The 14623-nt window shown below is 37.6% G+C and overlaps 7 protein-coding genes and 1 non-coding gene across 10 annotated transcripts; 4 read left to right on the top strand and 4 right to left on the bottom strand.

The window, feature by feature from the left end:
- Positions 1-856: 856 nt before the first annotated feature.
- npp-26 (Nucleoporin GLE1) lies at positions 857-4091 on the bottom strand. The gene is made up of 6 exons (NM_068238.4): positions 3833-4091; positions 3147-3627; positions 2347-2526; positions 1986-2241; positions 1221-1351; positions 857-1169 (listed from the first exon to the last, which is right to left on the bottom strand). Exons 1-6 carry the CDS (start codon positions 4063-4065, stop codon positions 1008-1010), a joined length of 1443 nt encoding a protein of 480 aa, NP_500639.2. The 5' UTR covers positions 4066-4091; the 3' UTR covers positions 857-1007.
- On the top strand, positions 1089-1109 carry 21ur-11429. The gene has a single exon (NR_053133.1).
- A 99-nt stretch (positions 4092-4190) lies between the features above and the next one.
- Positions 4191-4669, bottom strand: Y17G9B.2 (uncharacterized protein). Its single transcript, NM_068237.6, has 2 exons — positions 4521-4669; positions 4191-4347 (listed from the first exon to the last, which is right to left on the bottom strand). Exons 1-2 carry the CDS (start codon positions 4610-4612, stop codon positions 4326-4328), a joined length of 114 nt encoding a protein of 37 aa, NP_500638.1. The 5' UTR covers positions 4613-4669; the 3' UTR covers positions 4191-4325.
- A 1258-nt stretch (positions 4670-5927) lies between these two features.
- cyp-31A3 (CYtochrome P450 family) lies at positions 5928-7764 on the bottom strand. The gene is made up of 6 exons (NM_068236.4): positions 7661-7764; positions 7214-7614; positions 7074-7170; positions 6931-7025; positions 6168-6882; positions 5928-6112 (listed from the first exon to the last, which is right to left on the bottom strand). Exons 1-6 carry the CDS (start codon positions 7751-7753, stop codon positions 6026-6028), a joined length of 1488 nt encoding a protein of 495 aa, NP_500637.2. The 5' UTR covers positions 7754-7764; the 3' UTR covers positions 5928-6025.
- Positions 7765-8384: 620 nt separating this feature from the next.
- Positions 8385-9831, top strand: memi-1 (MEiosis-to-MItosis transition associated). The gene is made up of 4 exons (NM_068235.9): positions 8385-8865; positions 8913-9098; positions 9148-9339; positions 9391-9831. The coding sequence occupies exons 1-4, from the start codon at positions 8386-8388 to the stop codon at positions 9571-9573; spliced, it is 1041 nt and encodes a 346-aa protein (NP_500636.1). The 5' UTR covers position 8385; the 3' UTR covers positions 9574-9831.
- Positions 9832-9972: 141 nt separating this feature from the next.
- Y17G9B.8 (SGF29 C-terminal domain-containing protein) lies at positions 9973-11636 on the top strand. The gene is made up of 4 exons (NM_068234.7): positions 9973-10182; positions 10232-10769; positions 10816-11264; positions 11312-11636. Exons 2-4 carry the CDS (start codon positions 10696-10698, stop codon positions 11497-11499), a joined length of 711 nt encoding a protein of 236 aa, NP_500635.3. The 5' UTR covers positions 9973-10182; positions 10232-10695; the 3' UTR covers positions 11500-11636.
- A 234-nt stretch (positions 11637-11870) lies between these two features.
- Y17G9B.11 (PID domain-containing protein) lies at positions 11871-12208 on the bottom strand (the record flags this gene model as incomplete). Of its 2 annotated transcripts, none has more annotated exons than NM_001307468.1 (2): positions 11871-11951; positions 12002-12208. In NM_001307468.1, the coding sequence occupies 2 exons, from the start codon at positions 12206-12208 to the stop codon at positions 11871-11873; spliced, it is 288 nt and encodes a 95-aa protein (NP_001294397.1). The 2 variants fall into 2 exon arrangements, with proteins under 2 accessions (NP_001294397.1, NP_001255265.1); NM_001268336.1 differs by having other exon boundaries at positions 11871-11948.
- A 447-nt stretch (positions 12209-12655) lies between these two features.
- On the top strand, positions 12656-14614 carry fbxb-77 (F-box associated domain-containing protein; the record flags this gene model as incomplete). Of its 2 annotated transcripts, NM_068233.6 has the most annotated exons (3): positions 12656-12768; positions 13038-13753; positions 14403-14614. In NM_068233.6, the coding sequence occupies exons 1-3, from the start codon at positions 12677-12679 to the stop codon at positions 14612-14614; spliced, it is 1020 nt and encodes a 339-aa protein (NP_500634.2). In that variant the 5' UTR covers positions 12656-12676. The 2 variants fall into 2 exon arrangements, with proteins under 2 accessions (NP_500634.2, NP_001294396.1); NM_001307467.4 differs by lacking the exon at positions 14403-14614 and having other exon boundaries at positions 12671-12768; positions 13038-14109.
- Between the last annotated feature and the right edge of the window lie 9 nt (positions 14615-14623).

Here is a 14623-nt window from a genome sequence, read left to right as displayed (position 1 = left end):
GAGTGGTGGGCGTTTACGTCCCCGGATATGATAGATTTGGATTTCGTTTGGAAGATGTTGGAGAAATCTGTCATCAGTCGGGCGTGGTTTGAGGAGGAGGATCTTGGAGGCACGTACACGTTGGAGATCTCCATTTTGTTCGTTAGCTTTATCCGAAGGTGTTCCATGGAGCCAGCTGTAGAGGAAGTGTCCAGTACTGTGAAGTCTAAGCCATCTTTCACCAATGTCGCTAGTCCTCCGCCAGATTTGTTTCTCGAATTCAGCGCCGCTTTGTACCCGAAAGGGGTATAACCTGGTGACTCTTTCGCGATCTTTGTTTCTTGGAGAAGGAGGACGTCAGGTGATTCAGTTCTGATGATATGATTGATATCATCAGTTCTCGCCTGCCAGCCATTCACATTCCAGCAGATCATCGTGAAGCCTTGTTGTTGAAATGGTCTTTTTGACGGTGGGTTTGATGCCACTTTGGATTGACATTCCAGACAAGAGTAACCTCTCTGTTGATATTGGGCTACTGTCATTTTGAGGCATGACTTGTGAGACCAGTTTTTGCAATTTGAGCATTTTAGACTATTGTATTGATCACTTTTCTTGCATATTGGGCAGGGCCATCTCGTTTTGGGCGGACCAGGGTTCGTCTCGACGTCTCCGAAGGTGAGAATCCTGATTGTCGTTAGAAAAGTTTGAAGTTTGAGGGAGTTAGGTTTGGATAGAGCATTCCCTCTTGACTCTATCCTAGCAGAAAAAACTGCTTTGCTTGACAAAGTGGGCCTTGGAGGCCATTGTCGTTGGTTGTGTTTGGAGGTAGTTGGTCTTCTGTCGATGTTGATGGCAGAAGGATGAAAAATCATCCATATCCTTTTGGGTACTATATTTCGATGTTGATGGCAGAAGGATGAAAAATCAGTGAATGGAAAATCATAGTACACGCGTATTCCACAATTGGAAAAAAGTCTCAAAATGTACAGGAAAAATATTGGAATTAGATAAATATTAACATTTTCTCATTATGGATGGAGAAGCTCATCAATTGTTTGTTTTAACTGCATCAGCATCGCTTCATCACCATCAAATGAATCTAAATCCAGTTCTGGGATTATTTTGAATTTAATATTCAAAAGCAGCTGTATCCATCGTTCCTTGTCGACTTGGAGACGAGGTTTGCAGGTCTGGAAATTAAATTTTAAGACATTTTTTATATTTTAATGTTTAGTTAATACCGTTATCAGTTGCCAAAGAATGAACGATCCCCTTGGAATTTCTAGAATATGAGCCGTCGAAGCATCCACGTATTTCCATAGAATTTCGTCGGTTAGCTTCAATTTGAATCCTTTCGAGAAGCAGTAGGCGTCTGAAATGTGCTTTCATTGTTTCAAAACCATAATAACTTGGATACTAATAGGACGCAGAAAATGCGTATTTTGAAATCCAGGTGCAAACGCGCTCCACGGTGAACCGCTCCGCCCTTAAACGTTGGGTCTCGTTAGGTATTTAGCGGCAAGATGGTATATTCAACCGTTTTCAGGCTTATTTCATTTTTTATTATTATTTTTTATCATTCAAAAGTGATATGGAGGAAAATTCATAATCTAATTAAACGACCAAAATTTTAAAAAAAGGTACATATTTTTACCATATTTCTGATAAAACTTCCTTAGCTTTTTCCTTACAGTTTTTTGATTTTCAATTTTTTTTTTGAAACTCAAAAAAATCGAAAGTTCTGGAAATTTTTGTTTTCGATTTTCCGACTTTCCAAATAATCAAAAAAAAATTAAGAACACCCTTGATTTCAACCTAAACAACGGCAAAATGTTTTTTAGGAAAAAAATCTTTGAAACGTTCAAATTTACGATGATACAGTCAAATACCTAACGAGACCCATCGTTTAGAGGCGGAGTGCTTTAATTTCTCCGTGGAGCGCATTTACGTCCTCCATTTCAAGTGACGCATTTTTCTGCGATCACATAATAGAAGAATTACGATACTTTTAGTGAAAACCGAGCAGAACAAGATAATATGCGCTTTCTGTCGACTCCACTTCTTAATAGCATCCGGAGAGCTCGGATTCATCGATGTCGCCAGAAATTTGACCATACATTCCTCCGGATGTTGCCGTAAAAGGGCTGATCTGCTCAGTAATATAATACAGAAAACTTGTTCAATATATCCATAAAATACTGATAATCGTGTAATATGACTTGATATCAATGGTATTAGGCTTTCGTCGCGTTCGGCCAGTATCTGTAAAAATTTTTTGAATTCCTTAGAAAAAAACTGCTGCCGCATTTTGGCCCAAACATCGCAACATTTGGGCAACATCTGCAAGGAATTTTCGGTCAAACTCACGACATAGTTATGCACAATGCATAAACTGGCATATTCAATATCTTTATTAGTTTTCAGTTGAAGTACAGGGGCATATCCTCCGAGTACTTGAACTTCTTGCTTTTGTAATAAAGTTTTGAAGTAGTTGAGTATTTGAGCACAAGCTTCCGATGATGTTCGATGTTTAATGGATTGTTTTACCTGAAAAGAGTGCATACTTTATTTTCGTTATTTTCTAAAAATGGTTTTGAAAAAGCATGAATAAAATAAAGTTTTTATTTTGGGTCTCACCGCGAGTTAATGGTAACGACCTGGGGGCTTCTTTGTTATTATTTAGATATTTTTTAACGAAAAATTTGGTTTTTTTTGTTTTTTTTTTAAGAAAAAAACTTTAAAAAATAAATTCAAGCATCACTTTTTTTTGGTTGTTTGCAAATTTCAAATTTTCGTTTTTTGGCTCGAAATAATTTTTGGAGCAAAAACTAGATATTGTTATTACACAGTTGCAAAATTTTGAAATATAGTTTTTGTTTTAAATTGTATTTTCTGATGGTTTTCCAACAAAATCATGGTTTTTTCTTAACATATTGAAAAGTTGAGCGAAAATTCCAAAATAATTTGTCGGTACGGTAGCTGAAACATTTTTTGTCGTTTCAAGACCAGATACAGTATTTTAAAAGTCAAAAAATCACAAAAATTGGTAGTTTTGTAAAATCAAAATTTTTCGCGACGAGACCCATCCGCCAACTATTGTCAAATTTGGTTACAGCAACTCAATTGCTGGGGAATCGCAGAAAAAATGTGAAAACTAGTTTAATAACCTTGTATTTTATATTTTCCTTCAAAAATTCTCGAAACCGTGGATCTGTCGCAGATTTATAGCGATTTTTATCGTCCAAAAGCCCTTTCTCAAGACTAATATATCGTGCAAAGAGAAGATATGGGCGAATTGGTTCTCCGTAGGTTGAAGTACTCGGTACATTTTCCGGATCGTTTTGCATAATTTTGGCTTCTCTTCCAGCAAAAATAGTTCCTCGCACAATTTCAGCATGATTTTCAGGCAAATTTTCCACGAAAATCGATAATCTTCGTGAACTTCCAGGAGATGCACGCGGAGGACACAACAGCTTTGGTGCAGGCGTTTCAGGTAATTTTTGGCCAAAAATTATATTTTCATCAGCGGAAGGAGGTTTAGAAGTACGAGGCGTTGATCGAGTCGTGCCAGCTTTTGCAGATGATGGAGATCCTTGAGCAAGGATTTTCGAGAATATTGAGGAATTCGGATTCGGGCGCGCGAGAGTTCTGAAATTTATAGTTCAAAATTCATTTTACACGTATTTTTGAAATCGAGGTGAAAGCGCGCTCCAATGCCAAAAGTTGGGTCTCGTTAGGTATTGGCTGCAAAACCAGAAATGAAACCGGAAAAAATGGATTTTTTTTGACTAAAGCCACCGAACACCTTGATTTCAAAAATTGCACTTTTATGCGTTTTCATAATAAAATTCACCTTCCAGATGTACAAAGAGCAGCGTACTCTTTTTCCCATTCTTCTCGCAAATTATTGGTCTCCTGCTCAGTCGGTTTTCTCGAAAATGGAATTTTCATTTTCTCTGGTTCCACATGAGCTTCACTCATCGATTTCACCAATTCCTCAAACTTCCGATCGTATTTTTTACTGTGCTGTTGCCTCCGAATTTCCATTTCTCGAACGACATCATCGTCAACTTTCACTAGATCCATATCCTTTTGGGTACTATATTTCATCTGTAATTATTATGCCAATTTCAAAATTAAAACGTGGATTCTAGGAAAGTAGATTTGGACTCGACCAGTAACGGGAATTTCAAGGTTGAAGTTTCAAACTTTTTACAGAAAACTCAAATTTATCAAGCAATAAAAATATAAAATCGTTCGAAATTTCAAATTAATTTCAAATCATGGAGATATGATTGGACGGCGTCTGGTGAGCTTCATGTGGATTGGAGAGACCGGGCAAACGATTATTTCCATTTTTGGACGAACCTGAACAAGTTTTATTAAGAATTTAATTTATAAACTTTCAAATATCATTTCATGCACCAACTCAACATCTTTTACACTGAAATTTCTCAACAAATGAGTCATCTAGTGAATGTCTAGCGAATAGTTCCACTTGCAGGTCTGTAAATAATTATATTTGGTCACATTTTACTTACAGATCTCCGATAGTCATTCTTTGAAGAACATAACTAATCGATTTTTGAGGTGATTTGAGCAGTTGGAATGGAATAGACACACCGTTGTCCATGGTCACAAATGGAGAATGAGCAGATGGGAAGATTGGGTGGTCCGATCCAATTGACCCCCCTTCCCCAATTCTCTAATTCTCATCTTAGAGATATTATACATATTTTTCTTTGTCTAAAGCGTGCAGAGACACGCACATGTTCCAAAGGATAATGGAGCGAGAAGGCACTGGTTAGAGATCTTTTCTCTTAAAATAGAAAATTCTTCGAATTGTTCGATTCAACCTTTTTCGTTCTCATTGGTGTTTGATGGCAATATGCTCAAGCGCTGGAGTGTTGTTTGCAAAACATCAACAAGAAAATATCAACGGTTCAAATTTTGAATTTCGAAAAATTCACTTTTCCTGTATGACTTTGGTATTACGGGAACATTAATTTCTGAGAATGCGTACTACGCAATATATTTGACGCGCAAAATATCTCGGAGCGAAAAATACAGTAATTCTATAGATGACTACTGTAGCTCTTTTGTCGATTTACGGGCCTGAATTTCTGAATGAATTAAAACCATTTATGGAATATTAAAATTAAGCAAAACGTGAGAAAATAATACAAAATAACGAAGGAAAATGAGAAATTTGTTATCACTATTCAAAAAGAAACTCATTTCGAAAGTGGGCCCGTAAATCGACACAAGAGCTACAGTGGTCATTAAAAGAATTACTGTAGTTTTCGCTACAAGATATTTTGCGCGCCAAATATGTCGCCCAGTACGCATTCTTAGAATTGTTTGTTCCCATATTACCCACGGCCCGAGAAGTGGTACCTGTACGCAATTTGTCTACCGTATACCTGGACGTTTGGGCGCGTGTATCTCAAAAACGGTTGGTCCAGTTTTTTTGTGATGCATATAAAAAATGTCCGAAACTAAATTCTAAATTTTTTGGACCAAAGCTTTTTTCGTTATCACGCGCCCAAACCTGGTCTACACTCAAATTATCAGTAGAGCGCATTTGCATGGATGTACCACTTGCCGGGCCGTGTTACCCATTTAAATAAATCCACGTGCCTTTAAAGCGGCATGTCAAAATCTAGTGAAACTGTGTACGTTGCGGGACCATAGAGAAAATTTTTTGCTGCGCCTTTAAAAATACCGTATCAAAATTTGTCACATTTGTCAATATGAGCTGTTCCATGAGAATCAATATTACTAGCTATAACTTCATTCAAAAATCAATAAATTCAGACTTTTTGCAATGAGAAAAATTTAGTTTTGATATATTTGCAGTACGTATTCACAGAATTTAGTGTAGAGCCTATAGAGCTTAAAAAATCAAATCGTTTTTGTTCCAGGAATAGTTCACTCCCCGAAATAAGAATTTGTTCATCACATTTGCAAGGTAAAGTATGAAAATTAAAATTTATCATGCATTAAAAATATATAATCATCAAGAATAAAATTGGCTATTTTGAAATTATGGAGAGACGATTGGACGGCGTCTGGTAAGCTTCATGTGAATTGGAGTGACTGGGCGAACGATAATCTCCATTTTCGGACGAACCTGAACAATTTTCAGTTAGAATTTAATTTATCAATTTTAATTTTCAATGTTTCACCTCATGCATCAACTCGACAGCTTTTACATTGAAATTTCTCAACAAATGAGCCATGATGACCTTCTCCTCCATGAGTGCAAAACGTTGGCCAATGCAGTTACGACTTCCAGCTGAGAATGGAATGAAGGCGAAAGACTTGCGAGCAATTGAATTTTCAGGAAGGAAACGATCCGGATCGAATACATCAGGATCCTTCCATTGCGAAGGATCACGATGAACAAGGTACAGGTTGAGCAGAAAAGTGACTCCTTTTGGAATATTAACACCTCCAATCACTTGATCATCACTCAATTCTCTTGTAATAATTGGAACAGATGGGAACAATCGGAGAGCTTCTTTTAGTGCACATTCGAGATATTTCATTCTGGAGAGATGTTCAATAGTCACGTCCTCATCATCGCCCATCACTTCATCCAATTCCGCTTGAACTTTTCTCTGAACTTCAGGATGATTTCCCAGAAGATGTATTGCCCACATTAGTCCTGTAGATGTTGTATCGTGGCCTTCAAACATGAATGTGTCAACTTCTGCCTGAACATCTGTTTCGTCCATTTGTCCACTTTTCACCATTTCGAGAAGAAGATCTAAAAATGCGAGACGACCTTCCATCTTATAATCATTCTCCTGTAGCGCTTCTTTTCTCTCGACAATTACTTTCTTCGTGAAATCATGTAGAATACGAAGACATTTTTCATGCGTTCGTCCGTCTTCTGTTCTGAAAAATAAAATTGAATTGACCTTTTTAATGATAAAACTATCGTACAAATTGTAAATAAACGAATTCCACATTAACGGATTATTTGTTCGCTTTGAGATCAGCTTGTTGATTGTGTGCACCGCCCATACATACTCGTTATTCTGAAAAAAAAACGTTTAGAAATGTTGCGATTGAAGAATTTCTCGAACCTCCGCGAGTTGAGCACCGATAGCTTTGCCCATGGAAGTTTCACAAATGATATCAAGAGTGCACAAGGTTATAACGGAGAGAACATCAACTTCTTCCCTGAAAATGAATATTTGAAAGCGTTATAAATTGAAATTCTCACTCTGCTCCGAGGGAACACATTTTCTGAACCAAAATCTTTGATTGCTCGTTGAAAATCGGCAAAAAATCCTTCAGAATATCATAATGGAAGGTGGGTGTCAAGAGTTTTCGCTTTGGACGCCATTGTTCCTTCTGGCTTGTCAAAATACTGATTCCAAGCCATGGCTCAAGCAAAACGTATGCGAAACCTTTGTTCAGATGTTTCGTCGACGAGAAAATTGGTTCCACGAGATCGGCGGAGTAGAGCATCAGGCAAGGGAACGGACCAATCCACAAAAGACACATACGTGGATCTGGATATAAATATCCCATTCCAATTACTTGGTTCATGAATCCCTCTGGATCTGGCTTGGTGACCAGTCCGTGACCGACGATTGGATATGAACGTGGTTGATTGAGATGCTGAAAATTTATTTAAATTATCTTCAAATGAATTTTGAAATCAAACCTTCAAAGCTTGACGCATTCTCAAGTGTTTGTAGAGAAGCCAAGCGATTATCGTCGCCGAAGCGAGAAGTACAGCGGGGATGATAACCCCCATTGCAAAACCTTCTGAAATAATTTATTTGAGCGAAAAAAACGAGCAAAAAGCGTTGAAAACTTGAGGAAAATTGTTTGTTAAGCTTTGGTTTTGAAAATCGCAAAAAAAAAAGTTTTTGAACGAACATTCAAATTTCAGACAAGTCGTGGTGAGACCCATGTGAAAATCGTCATGCGTCTTTAAAGAGTACGGTAGTCTTGAGAAAGTTCTCGAACGAATTTTTGTCGTTTTCTGATATTTCAATCTTGATTTAAATAATTATTAAAAACTTTTAATTACCATTATTTTTTCAACAAAAAAATGAAGAAAACAAAAAAACAAATCCAAAACTATTTTTCAATGAATATTGTACTTTTTATGAATGCTTCGTCTATTTGACCTATTTGACGTATTTGATCCCCCCGTCGAAAAACCAGCGCAACTATTTCATATAGGCTCAACGAATTTTTGATCGTGAATCTTCTTCTTCTTTGCTGACACTCACAAAAACTGATGAAGTTTTTTAAAAAATGGTTTTATCGATAAATTATTATTAATCTGCCAATCACTTCAGTACATTTACTTTTTTTTTAGTTTTCTCTTTCATTTTTGCTTCAAATTTTTTATAAAATTTTAAATCAACGTTTTTCAGAATGTCAGCTCCATCTCGCACCGTCCTTCGCGATTTGACGGCGACCAGATACGTCGCCAACTACGCCGAAGAAGATCGCTTGGAAACCGCTCGAGCCGGTTGCTCTTCCCTCCCACCACAACCCAACATCAATCATGATGTAATTATCGAAGGGCACGGAGAAGATGTGGAGCTCGTCGAAGATGAGAACTACTGTTCCGTTCATCGTATCGATGAGACTCCAAAGCTCGTCGACAAGAAACCGAGCAAGACAATCATCCGCGATGAAGCTGTCAAAGTGCTCCGGCACATTCAGACTGTGCCGATTGAAAATCTTCGTCTTAAGCGCTACGACTATTTCTCGCAAAGATGGTTCCACACGACCAGAGAATCGGAGAAAGCGCTTGTCGAGCACGTGTTTCTTCATCCCAACCAACGACCACATTATTTTGCCGCTCAGTGCCGGAAGCTGTCGGTCGAGGATATCTCTAGTTTGATTCTGGTTAGTTTCTTGGCCATATTTTTGATAAAGCATAAATCTCATTTCAGACTTCTCTCCTGACCGAACCGAAGGAAACGGGACAAAATGTGGCTCGATTTGCTATCCAGACAACCAATGAAATGTCGTTCCAAACGTTATTTGCATTGCTCGAACAACTAGAGAAGGAAAACGAAAGGTTCCAAATGACAGATAGCTTTGTGGTTGCAACCCTGATCCGATCACAGACGAAGAGAGTAAGTAAATCGGTTTTATATTACACACAAATAACTTTTCATGTTTCAGACTATCACTCGTCTCCTGAGAACCACACACTGCCGGGAATACGGAAATCTCGAGCCAGGACTCGATTCACAAGGCCGGCTGATGACTTCGACTGCATCAATCACGTGTTCAATTCGAGGAAAGCGCCACGTGGAAACGAGGATCGTGTACAAGAACAACTCGAGCACCAGGGATCCTTTCCGAAGAAATAGAGTGAGTTGTATAGCAATAATTCTATCGATTTCCAATTTATAACATTTTCAGTACATCGAATTGGAGCAAACGGTGAAGTGCATGAACCGGCGAGTGCTGATTGTCGAAGAGCCAGTCGAAATCCACGAATTCGAGGTCGAAAAGGATATGATCTCGCTGGAAAACGGAATTGCGCCAGTCGACGACCTGATCTCGTTTCTCGAAACATTCGAACTGGATGAAGAGGACGAGTAACTCCATATATGTCCTATAATTAGTAGTAATGTGCATAAGTCTGTATTATTGTATATGTATTTAAATAACCGAGTGGTTCCTGTTGAATATTCCAACTAACTTCCCCTATTTTATTTTCCTTTTTTGTTTTAGTTGTTTTATGTATATAGATTCTCCAATGCCCAAATTGTGACAACCCACGACTATTTTGTTTATATTCGACATGTATATTGCCCGCATTTATTTTGATTTTTTTTCAAAGATGAATTTGTTTGAGGTATAATTTTACAATGCATTACTGCTCTGATTGATTGATTAGAATATGAATTTCAACTATTCCCGGCTTTTCACTGGTAAATTACTCCATATACGTTATTTTCCCACCGCAACAACCTGGCCTTTTCATTGCCTCATTCACAGCATACGACTTGTAATGTCTGCACTCTCCCCGTCTCATCACGTAATCAGGTCTCTCTCGATTCTTCCCGTTTAAATATATATCTGCTCTATTGCACCTCTTCATTTCCTTGTTCAGGAAAATAGCATAATTTCAAAATGCCTCGGAAGAAGAACGATGTGCAAATCACCGAGGAAATGAAGAAGAAAACCGCCGAAGAGGTTATCAAAAAGGTGAGTTTTATTTATTTATTTATTCCTAGTTTTGAAATTAATTTTCCAGCTGCCAACAGTGAAATCGAAGCAAGACGCTATCAACGAGAATCTGCAAAAACTTCAAGAATTCCGAGATAATGAGCCGAACCCCTATGGAAAGGGTAAAGTGGGTTTTTTTAAACAATTTTTATAACTAATTTTTGCGAAATCCAATCATTAAAAATTCAATATAAATACAGTAGTCTGTTTAAAGGGGCACGTGGTTGTACGGCTGGGTCTCGCCACGATTTTAAAGTTTTCTTGCAAATATCAATTAAAATCTTAACAAAAGAAATCAATGAAGACCAAGTTTTAGATAAATTTTTAAAATTTGAAGTAAAGTTTTGAATAGTTTCAACAAAATTTTCGGGGCAATTGCCTCGAAAATCTGTTCAAATTTGCAATCTGTACAAATTCGGCGATTTCTGCATGCTGTGCACAAATTCGGTTGAAATCTGGGTATATTCTGAACGGGTTTACTGAGAAGTTTCCATGGTTTTCGATGGAATTTCACATTTTGTCACCAGCACTCATCGATCTGTGGAATCACAACAATCATTCATTAGGTTCGTTTTCATCTTTAATCTCTCAAAATTAAAATAAATATTACAGAAATCTTTTGGACGAAGTAAAACGTGTTGCTGAAATGGATTATCGCTCCCAAATGGCCGGAGACATCAGTCGGAGAGATTTAATGGAACTGATCAAGGTTCGCGGCGACCTTCTTCCATTATGGACCAGCCATGACACACAATTTCCTGGAGAATATGTTGGAGCTATTGCACCACAGGATGGCTCGAAACTAGGCGACGGAGATTCAGTGGCGGCATTCAGTAAAGACGGAAACTGGATTCTTGCTGATATTGTCACATGTCACTCTAACTCGCGATATGAGTGTCGAGACGTTGATGATGACAAGAAGAAGTTGACAGTTTTCGCGAGAAGCCATTTGTTACCCCTCCCAAAATGGAAAGCGAATCCTGCATCAGACAAGCATGCACTTTTCGAGAAAAATGCGATTGTGTTGGCGTTGTATCCACAAACCACTTGCTTCTACAAAGGTACCAATTTTCACAAAAGTTTCAAAAATAAAATAATTATTTTCCAGGAATAGTTCACTCCCCGCCAGCAGATTTTCGAGAACCATATCAAGTAGCGTTCGAAGACGACAGCTATGCATCAGGATTCTGCCCTCCAATGCCGGTTGCTCAGAAATACGTGGTTGCCTTCCGAGAAGTTGCAGGGCTCACTGCATCAACTGCTCCAAAAAAGGGAAATGGCCACAAAAAGAAATGAGGCCATAATCCAATTAATTGACAGTATTTATTGTATGTAACTCCTAAAAATCCCGGAATTCCTTCTCATAAATCTCACAATGTTTTTTATTTGTCCATAAAAGTTGTTCTTATCAAAAATAAAACGTGTTATTATTGGCGGCAACATTATTCGAAAATTATACAAGAGAAATAATTCAGAGAGTGCAGAAAAAATTAGAAAGTGATCCAATGCGTGGTCTTGATTATTAAAAATTAACGTGATTTTAAAACCAGAAAAACATTTTGATTAATATATCTGCACGATCTACAATGATAAATAGTACATAGCCGTCATCCCATCATTCCTTCTCACATCATAACCACCTTTGACAGGATACTCGTCACATCCCGTCAATCCCAACGGCAAAAGAACAAAAAATTCTCTATCCACAGTCTCCTCAGCATCGAAAGCGCACTAGAGATAGCTATCTGCTAGATATTCTATACCTTCAAAGAGTGATTCGAGAAGATCTTCGTCTCACCTGAATGCAGTAAAATCGAAATTCGCAGATTCCAGTTTCCTGTCGACTCCGTGAATCCAGTGTTTCAAAAATATATTGACATCTTTGATTCTTAGATAAGCGACGAATGCGGAAGCATTTGTCACTATTTAGTACATCATTAAGATCATATTTCAATGATTGGTGTAGTACAACTATGTCCATGTTACGTGTTAAAACCATTTGCATTTGTTTAGATGCTTCTATTGAGAACGGGTTTTTGCTGCTTGTACAAATTGAATCAGTTTTACCGGAAAACTGTTTCAACACATGTTCATATAGCAAACTGTTAAAGCCAAACACTGTGCCTAGCTGCAAATCCTCAAACTCCAATCCTTCGAATTCATCACAAATCGTACTTTCGAATTGTGCAGTATCAAATGATAACTTATCAATTCTCTTTTGATGAAATATTTCCATAAGATGATTGTCCGTTCGTCCGTGAGAGTGAAGTGTTTGAGAAGATTCTTTTTGTCAGAATAAGAAGACGTTAGAATATGTTAATGGGTCCTGGGAACATGGGAGTGGTTACGGACGAAGGAAATCTTTGTCTCTGCAGCAGATGTATAATAACAAGTAAGTAGAGAGTTAGAGAAATAAGAGGTCACTGAACATTACCACTCAATCCTCCCATCTGCTCATTCTTTATTTGTGACCATGGATGACTATGTGCCTATTCCCTTCACATTGCTCAAATTACCTCAAAAATCGATTGATGTCGTGCTGCGCAGAATGTGCATAGAAGCATTGTGAGTACATAGATCATCATTAAATTTTTTCTGTAGTTTGCTGAAGAGCGTAATTCGAAAAATTGCTTGAGTGATTCGAGAAGTTTTAATGAAATGTATAGTTACTTTGAAACTTTTATTACTCAACAAGCCGGTGTCTTTCGAGCCTACCTCTCGACTTCCTCCGACTAGTAAAATTAAAATTCAAACATCCCGTTCTCAAATAGCCTTGATCCAGGGATATGGTTCACTAATCGCATTTCCTTGTCAATATGAAATATTCATTACAGAGTTGAATTATCATTCACATCTAAAGCTGCAATGCAACAAACTAAACACCTTGGTATAAAAACCGAACGTTTTATCATCGCAATTAATTCAAATGAAATATTGATTGACGTTTCCGGTTGTAGAGATTTCCGATTCTACACTTTCGAATGTTCAACCCCCAGCCACCATACTGTACAGAAGCCCATAAGAGTGCATGTTGGTTTCAGAGGGGAAAGATGGGAAACCCCATTTTTTGGAGTGAGACAATTTTTGAATCATCTTATGGAAATATTTCATCAAACAAAACTTGATAGCTTACATATTAGTACAGCTGACCCTGAATGTTCTAATGAACTCAAAGGAATGGAGTTTGGGTGGTTGTCCATGATGTCCATGACATCGGACAACAATAGTTCACAAGATGAAGATGCATTGAGACAGTTTTCCGGCAAAACTGATTCAATTTGTTTAAATAGAAACCCATTCTCAATAGAACCATCTAAACAAATGCAAATGATTTTAACACGAAACATGAACGTAGTATCAACGAAATGTGATCTTAATGATGTGTTTGTTACAAATGCCCGTTCATTCACCGCTTTTCTGAAAATCGAAGATGTCAATATATTTCTGAAGCACTGGATGCACAGATCCGACAGAAAACTGAAATCTGCATGGTTCGATTTAGATGCATTCAGGTGGGACGTTGAAGATGTTCTCGAACCACTTTTTAAAGGTATAGCATATCACGTTGCCCCAGCAGATAGAGAATTTATTGTTCATTTGCCGAAAAAGTTATCGGGATGTGGTGATTATCGTGTCATAGGTGGTTATGATGTGAGAAGGAATGATGGGATGACGGCAACTATTATTGTTGCAGATCGTGCAAATGTATTTCTTAAAATGTTTTTTTGGATTTAAAACCACTTTTATTTCTAATAATCGAGACCATAGATGCATCCCATTTATGCATTGCATGGAGATTGATTGATTCATCTACCACCATTTCAAATTGTTTTATTTTTCTGCACCCTCTGAATTAATTCTCTTGTATAATTTTCGAATAACGTTGCCGCCAATAATAAAATGTTCTATTTTTGAAACTGAATAAGAGCTTTATTTTTGAAAATAACAAATTTTATGAACAAATAGAAGACATTGTGAGATTTATGAGAAGGAATTCCTGGATTTTTAGGAGTTACATACAATAAATACTGTCAATTAATTGGATTATGACCTCATTTCTTCTTGTGACCATTTCCTTTTTTGGCACTGATCTCCACCTGCTCCCAGCAGTCCTTCAACAATTCTCATTTGAATATTGTTGTCTTTCAAGTACCCCGTCATTGGTTTCTCTTTTTTCAACCATTTTCAGTTATTTTCAGCTTCTACTGGCTTCTCCATGGGACCTCAGTCCGATTCCAGAACACTGATCTCCACCTACTCTCAACAGTCCTTCCAACAATTCTCATTTGAATATTGTTATCATTCAAATACCCCATCTTTGGTTTCTCTTTTTTTCAGCCATCTTCAGCCATTTTTAGCCATTTTCAGCCATTTTCAGCCATTTTCAGCTTATACTGGCTTCTCCACGTGAGCTCAGTCC

The sequence above is a fragment of the Caenorhabditis elegans genome, chromosome IV, assembly GCF_000002985.6.
Source record: "Caenorhabditis elegans chromosome IV".
In the NCBI taxonomy this organism is placed as follows: domain Eukaryota; kingdom Metazoa; phylum Nematoda; class Chromadorea; order Rhabditida; family Rhabditidae; genus Caenorhabditis; species Caenorhabditis elegans.
This window is presented reverse-complemented; position numbering and strand designations above follow the sequence as displayed.